At 44.0% G+C, this 8,297-nt stretch overlaps 1 protein-coding gene across 13 annotated transcripts in view; it reads right to left on the minus strand.

Moving 5' to 3' along the window:
• The window catches only part of LOC130908527 (zinc finger protein 79-like), a 77,598-nt gene extending 69,605 nt beyond the window's left edge, over positions 1–7,993 (minus strand). For 3 of the 13 annotated variants that reach the window (XM_057824042.1, XM_057824039.1, XM_057824035.1), the window contains exon 1: positions 6,411–7,993. In XM_057824042.1, the coding sequence (XP_057680025.1) occupies positions 6,411–6,479 (69 nt within the window). In that variant the 5' untranslated portion in view covers positions 6,480–7,993. Of the gene's footprint in view, position 1; positions 5,523–6,410 lie in introns of those variants that run through there. The other 10 variants (XM_057824043.1, XM_057824031.1, XM_057824036.1 and 7 more) reach the window with 8 other exon arrangements.
• Positions 7,994–8,297: the final 304 nt, after the last annotated feature.

An 8,297-nucleotide genomic window follows, 5' to 3' on the forward strand; every position in this document is an offset into this window, starting at 1 on the left:
CCTTGAATTGAATGAATTAGTCAAGTTGGTGCGCAGGACTTCGACGTGGCTTTCATCTTGAATATCACGGTCCGGAAAAGGAAGCGGTGTTGTCTCTGGTCGGACACGACTGAAACTAATGCTTGAAAAAGGTTCCTAGGCATGTGTTTGACATTAATGTACCGGCAGTGAACAAAGGCAGACGATATGTTGGCCGCTTTCAAAGCGGGAACGGTATGATGCCGAATCGCGACATTCGGCGTTAAGGGGTTAACGAACATTGGCTCCTTGCTGAAACGGTGACCAAATCCGAACGGATGAAAAAAAACAAAAACGCAATGCACGAAAAACGTGCAGATTTTGGACGTAACGGACGGCGTACACATTTAAAAACCAGTGCTCACTTGTACAAATTACGACGAGACCGTACAACTTGACAGGTATGAATTATAGTGGACCGTCACAGTTAGGTAGTAGCACTCTGTAGCACGGGATGTCCAACTATTAGCGGTCAGGGCGAAACTATGTGCTTTCGTGAAATCATCTTCAATGGCTTTGCGTGCCATTTCTTAAATGTCGGGGATTATGTTGTGGGCGAAATATGTCCGCGAGGGAACAATATAACGCGGGTCAAGCGTTGCAATTAAATTAACGAAGCCCACATCTTCAACCACGGAATATGGTTGCATGTCTTTTGCAATGCAAATCCCCACTGCGTGGGTTATTTTCTTGTGTTTTTCTGACCTGATATTGTAAGGCTTTTGGAACTCCTCTTCTATAGACCCGTGTGTTTTCACTGGTGTCATCTTTGGGGTTGTCCTGCTCTGAGAAAGCGATGTCTTTGGGTGATGCCGGCTGAAGTGCTGACTGCTGGGTCATGTTAGAAGTCTTGCCGTTAGCATAGGGAACAAGCGCTGAGCAATGCTTGCAAATTGTTTTATGTTTTTTTCAATATTTTCTCTCCGTCTGCATTGTAGTCCACAGGGAAACCGAAATGTTGCCACACCGCAGATTTGAAAGAAGCCGGTGCTTCCTCAAAATTCGGTCTGTCGACTCCTCCGCTCGCCATAACTTTTTTTGTTTTCTTTCTCGTTTCACTTTCACCTCGCTCGGAAGCGAGAGAGGGCGTTACTCGGCTCCTATTACACAGGTGCTTGACAGCGATTGGACATTTACTCGTGGGGCGGGAATTTCCCCACAGCTGCGCTTCACGTCACACACAGGCACAGAGAGTTTGACCAATTCATTCCACAAGCGTTCGGAATAAATTACTGTAATTGCAAAACCAAAAAGGCGCGGTTCATAAAGGCGTATTGAACCGAACAGGTTTTGAACCGCAAACCGTTGCACTGCTACTATATATATATAAATTAAATGCATCTTACCAGATATAAAATGACTACTACATAATCTGTGGTAATCGTTTGGAGCCCAGTTTTCTCGTCGAATTGCAGCAGTCCATCTCGCTCTCCTCACCGGGTCTCTTGGAATACGGTAGAACTTCAAGTCTCTCCGTATATCTTCTCTGTTATTGCAACCAACCGCCACACACGCCTTCACCATTTTGATTATTAATGTTAACGAGCAGAAAAACACGCCATAATAGGAGGAATTTACGTAGCGGTAATGCTAAAACCCGACGAGTAGACGGACAACATGGCGCGGAGGCGTGCTTGTGACGTCATGTGAGTAGGGTCTATAGGGCTATAGCGTCCCCAACAGGTGGATGATGTCTGCGGAGTCACAATTACATCTGATTTAGTATGAAGCCCATTGAGGGGGAATTATTCACAACGAGGAAAACGCGATGAAGAGAGCCGCAAAATGTCATTGTTTCAGTCTCTCTACTCCAATATTTTTACAGGATATTCTTTTTATCCAAGTATTTTTCCCCAATAGCTAAATAAATGGCTTGAGAAGGACCATTCAGCCCATTGAGGGGAAATTATTCAGAACGAGGAAAATGCGACGAAGAGAGCTGCAAAATGTCATTGTTTCAGTCTCTCTATTCCAATATTTTTACAGGATATTCTTTTTATCCAAGTATTTTTCCCCATTAGCTAAATAAATGGCTTGAGAAGGACCATTCAGCCCATTGAGGGGAAATTATTCAGAACGAGGAAAATGCGATGAAGAGAGCCGCAAAATGTCATTGTTTCAGTCTCTCTACTCCAATATTTTTACAGGATATTCTTTTTATCCAAGTATTTTTCCCCAATAGCTAAATAAATGGCTTGAGAAGGACCATTCAGCCCATTGAGGGGAAATTATTCAGAACGAGGAAAATGCGCCGAAGACAGCCGCAAAATGTCATTGTTTCAGTCTCTCTATTCCAATATCTTACAGGATATTTCTTTTATCCAAGTATCTTTCCCCAATAGCTAAATAAATGGATTGAGATGGACCAGTCAGCCCGTTGAGGGGGAATTATTTAGAACGAGGAAAACGTGATGATGACAGCCGCAAAATGTCATTGTTTCAGTCTCTCTACTCCAATATTTTTACAGGATATCATTTTTATCCAAGTATTTTCCCCAATAGCTAAATAAATGGCATGGTGATGACAAATAACAGTCTTGTGCTAAATGGAATATGAAATAATAAAATTGCATTTATTCAAGACAACATGGCAAAATTACTCCATAATGGTCAAAACTGTCGACTTCACCTTTACTGTCGCACCTCCCGAACGATATTTTATGCAACCAACACGCTAACCCGAACCAAGTGATGTTTCAAAGTCTTCGAAGCGGAAAATCACACATAACTTAACTCATAAATAACACATAACATCATTTTACATGACGACTGGGTTGTCGATTGTCTTTGCCGACGGGCAAATCATGATATCGTTAGATAATCGTTATCGTGACCCTTGTATCGCGAATCGTATCGTATATCTGAGGTTCCCACTCCTACTTAGCAGGCAGGCATAGTACTCTCAGGTGTATTGTATTGAAGCCTACATGGGACAATAGATGGAAATTGTTTATTTATATTGCGTCATATCACGGTCTGTTAAATTTAAAGTGTATGTCAACACCTGGGGAAATGCTAATATTCCATCATTTATCCATAAACGAATGCCTTTTGGATTCATATCATGTCACTTCGTGTAATTACACACATCGCAACACCAAGAAAATGAGAGAAATTTGGGTCAATTTCAAGCTAAAAAGACCCGCCCCCGAGATCCCGGAAATCTGGCAGATTGTGGGCGTGACATCAAAACAAGGAAACAACCGGCTCAGTGCTTTAGTACTGAATGGCGGCGTTGATGGCGGACAATTACATTTCTCGTTGCAGCGACGAATCCGACGTAAAGACCATTCTTCTAATGGTGACGAGGAGAGTTATGAACCTTTCTTTGGTGTTTTGGGTTATCAATTTGAGCCCAAACGAAAGCCAATGCAGCCTAATGAAAGGATCATTGAGGGGAGCAATCACACTGATGAAACCCTGACAACAGTTCGTGTGGGAAACACCAAATGGTATGTTTTGCATTTCTTTTTGTGAAGCTGATACACCGTGACCGCAAAATACAGTAATGTATAGAATAGGGCTGTCCCAAACGACTAATTTTCTCCCGATTAGTCAGCCGACTATTTTTACGATTAGTCGACTAATCTAATCATTAAAAAAAAATTTTTTTTTTTGTTTTGTTTACTAATTTAGCAATGACATTTTTGTTGACGCTTATCAATTCACCAAAAACATATTGGAACACTTAAATTATTTATTAAAGTACAAATAAACACGTAAATAACAATAATAAATCACAAATAAACAATGAGTTCAAATGCTGATAGAATTAACTAGTGTAGCATCCCGATTGAAAAGATGGTCTCTTAAATTGATGGTTTACAACTTTTATTCCATCCTTGACGTAATCACACTCTAAGAGCTACGGTGCACACAAATAAAACAACACAATTAGAAAGTAATGAAAACTTTTCACCTTTTTCCTTTTAAAACCTATTTATATATCAATGAATTGCCTATATGAATTGCCTTTACCTTAATTTATTACCTTATCATTGACAATGTCTCCCTTGAGTGCAATCACTGTATATACTGTATATATTTATGACCTTTTAACCTTATATAATTTTCTATACCATAAAATAAACCATAACATGAAATAAACCTTTCAGTTAGCATTAAGAACAATACTAATAGCACTTATAGGCCCATTGTCAATGAAACATTATTATTTAGTAAGGCGACAGCACCCTCTGGTGTACAAAAAATGAAAAGAAAAAAAAATTACAAACGGTGACGGCGCTTGAGGTGATTATTCACGGCCGACATGCAGCCAAGCTTGGCATTGAAGAGACAGGACAGACGAGTACCCTCCTTTGTTTCTTTGAAATAAGTCAATGTTTTGGACACTCTGGTGCGCTTTTTTGGCTTTGTGCCGCTTTCCCCGCTTGCATACAGAGCATCCGACATTCTGAACTTTCCGCGCATATATTTTTTTAACCCTTCATTAACCGTCGACGGGATGTTGTGCTCGTCGACGGATTTACGTCATCGATGACGTCGACTATGTCGACTAGTCGGGACAGCTCTAGTATAGAATAATTATCATTTAATATGCTATCATCGGTTTCGCTCTGCCAACCGACACTAATATGAATGGGATTAGAGCAGGGGTCCCCAACCTTTTTTGCACCATGGACCGGTGTGATTTGGGTCTTTTTTTTCACGGACCGGTGTCCCTCTTTTATATTCAGCTGGACTCTCAATGTTATCCAATGGTGCTAAAAAACTATTTACATCACAAACATAAATGTGCAACACGGAAATGGCGTAAATTAACGCTTAACGACACGGCGAAGTCGTTAAGTGAGAGGGCTACATGCAGTTGTTGTGTGCGCCAAACATGGCAAACGTAAGTTAATATTCCTTTCTTTAAAGAAAGTTTGTAGTGTGTACTTAGGAATCGCTTCATTCGCGGTCCTTTTTAACGTTACGCGCATGCCAACTTTGTCAGAACACCGGCAATGTCCATCCATCCATCCATTATCTTCCGCTTATTCCGGGGTCGGGTCGCGGGGGCAGCAGCTTCAGCAGAGAAGCCCAAACTTCCCTCTCCCCAGCCACTTCAGCCAGCTCCTCCGGCGGGATTCCAAGACGTTCCCAGGCCAGCCGAGCGACATAGTCTCTCCAGCGTGTCCTGGGTCGACCTCGGGGTCTCCCGCCGGTGGGACATGCCCGGAACACCTCTCCAGCGAGGCGTCCAGGAGGCATCCGAACCAGATGCCCGAGCCACCTCAACTGGCTCCTCTCAACGCGGAGGAGTAGCGGCTCGACACCAAGCCCCTCCCGGATGACCGAGCTTCTCACCCGATCTCTAAGGGAGAGCCCGGACACCCTGCGGAGGAAACTCATTTCGGCCGCTTGTATCCGGGATCTTGTTCTTTCGGTCACGACCCACAGCTCGTGACCATAGGTGAGGGTAGGAACGTAGATCGACCGGTAAATCGAGAGCTTCGCCTTTTGGCTCAGCTCCTTCTTCACCACAACGGACCGGTGCAGAGTCCGCATCACTGCAGACGCTGCACCGATCCGCCTGTCAATCTCCCGCTCCCTCCTACCCTCACTCGTGAACAAGACCCCAAGATACTTGAACTCCTCCACTTGGGGCAGGATCTTATCCCCGACCCGGAGAGGGCATGCCACCCTTTTCCGGCTGAGGACCATGGTCTCGGATTTGGAGGTGCTGATCTTCATCCCAACCGCTTCACACTCGGCTGCAAACCGCCCCAGTGAGAGTTGGCGGTCACGGCTTGATGAAGCCAACAGCACCACATCATCTGCAAAAAGCAGAGATGAGATGCTGAGGCCACCAAACCGGACCCCCTCAACGCTTCGGCTGCGCCTAGAAATTCTGTCCATAAAAATTATGAACAGAATCGGTGACAAAGGGCAGCCTTGGCGGAGTCCAATCCTCACTGGGAACGAATTCGACTTACTACCGGCAATGCGGACCAGACTCTGACACCGGTCGTACAGGGACCGAACAGCCCTTACCAAGGGGCTCGGTACCCCGTACTCCCGGAGCACCCTCCACAGGACTCCCCTAGGCACACGGTCGAACGCCTTCTCCAAATCCACAAAACACATGTAGACTGGTTGAGCGAACTCCCATGCACCCTCGAGGACCCTGCCGAGGGTGTAGAGCTGGTCCACTGTTCCACGGCCGGGACGAAAACCACACTGCTCCTCCTGAATCCGAGATTCGACTTCCCGACGGACCCTCCTCTCCAGCACCCCTGAATAGACTTTACCGGGGAGGCTGAGGAGTGTGATCCCTCTATAATTGGAACACACCCACCGGCAATGTGCGGCAGAAAAATACAGAAAATATACAATAGCATTTGTTTTTAGCCCCGTCGTGTTAAGTGCAGGGAAAAAATACAACTCACCCGCTCAATCAGTGGGAGGGCTGAGTTTGTTTCGTTGAGACGAGATGGGAGAGTGAGAGAAGCTAGCATTAAGCTAGCGATCTTGGAAATTGTAGCACAGTTTTCAGCGCGCTCCAAGCGATGTCGGGATATTCCGAAATGACTTTAATCCAGAACTTCGGTAGAGTTGTTGTCTCAAATGTACGTTAAAGTCGCCGTGATTTGCGATCTCTACAAGCTGATATTCCTGTTCCACAGACATGCTCGAATCACTCGATTTATTCACATACGGGTCACGAATTCACTCCTTCGCAGTTCATGGGTTGTTAGTGATTGGGAAGTAGCATAAATTTTGTTTTCTTTGAGGTTGTAGGCACATCTTCTGGCTCGTCAGGTTCCCGTTTCCCTGTAAAATTTCAAAATTAGCCCTCCTAGCACTGACGAACTTTACTCATTGTCTGCGTAGTCCAGCTCTTTTTCTTGCGTTCGGGAACTCATGGGTACTACATTGCGACAAATGGCTATTTGTAAACCACATAGCATGACAGGTTTGAACCATTTTAGCGATTTTTTGATAAAACACGAACGCAACTCTCTCGTCGATAAACAGCGATGGCACCTGCTTCGACCTTTTGTTTCCTTGTTATGACGTCTCCGCCCCATTCGGCTGTTTCCAGAACACTTTCGGAAATGTTCGTCATTTTCGATCTATTTTCGATAATTGCTCATTAATGTGATTGATTTTTTTTTGTTAACTTTATCAATATTTGTTATCTTGGCACATAACGGTTCTATTGATGTCTCAAACCCCCTTTGCGTTTTCCTACCCTTTAATTGTCCGTCTTAAATAATTTGAAAATTTACACTGTCACTGCTTACAAAGCGTTAAAGTACTACGTATGTTGTCGTGACAAGCTGGGGAGGGGTTTCTTGTCCCCTGGCCCCTACAAGTCGGTTGACAGCCCTGATTAAACACCTCAGGCTTCATGGAATACAAGTGTCGAGTGCAAAGTGCAATGCGGAGTGCAGCGTTTTTGACACGCTGCCCCGTCAGAACCAGTTAAGTAAAACAATAAATTACGTCTGTCTTCTGCTGTACCCGCGAACCGAACCTGGATTACGCAGTAGATGACGGATGGATGGAATAGTACGAATAAATAGCGTTATTACCTACGGTAGATATAACGTTTATAGAACTAGATGAGAAAAGACAGACTCGGCGGCGTTAGCACTTCTAATAATTTCCAGGCCACTGTATGTACCACGAAGTAATGAACGTCAAAAGTGAACCAACCTTCTCGTCTGTGACGAACAACTTTAACGTTACAAAGTTCTTCAGGGAATTTTTCTGCCACCGGTGTCGTTCTCCCGTCCATTTTCCACGATCGACGCGTTCTTCTCGTTAGCCGCTAGGCTCGGCTAGGCTGAAGTGGGCAGCAAAGCTTCAAAGTGCGCCGAGACGACTTCAATATTTAAACGAATAAAAGTGTTCGACACGTCGAGGGTTCGGCTCAGTGAAGCGAGGAGAATAATAGAGAAAAAAAGACGGGTGAAAAGAAAACAGTGACGGTGTAGTTACCAGAACTGTTTGGGAGGGTGTTTGTCTGTTGGGGGGGGGGGGGGGCCTTCGTGTCAAACTATTCACGCTATGTGATTGGCTGAGGAGTCATGTGCTTTCGTAAATGTGCCTGATCAAAACTGCAAGGTGCTGGCGCTCGTGCCTGATTAAAAGAAAAACGCAATATTTCTATTTTGTTGTCAAATTGAATCCCCAAATAATTTATTTTGCTTTCATAAAATTATTTCTGTAATGCATATATATATATATATATATATATATATATATATATATATATATATATATATATATATATATATAAAATTAAAAACCGTCGTCTCGCCCACCCG

Source organism: Corythoichthys intestinalis, chromosome 20, assembly GCF_030265065.1.
Source record: "Corythoichthys intestinalis isolate RoL2023-P3 chromosome 20, ASM3026506v1, whole genome shotgun sequence".
Taxonomy (NCBI): domain Eukaryota; kingdom Metazoa; phylum Chordata; class Actinopteri; order Syngnathiformes; family Syngnathidae; genus Corythoichthys; species Corythoichthys intestinalis.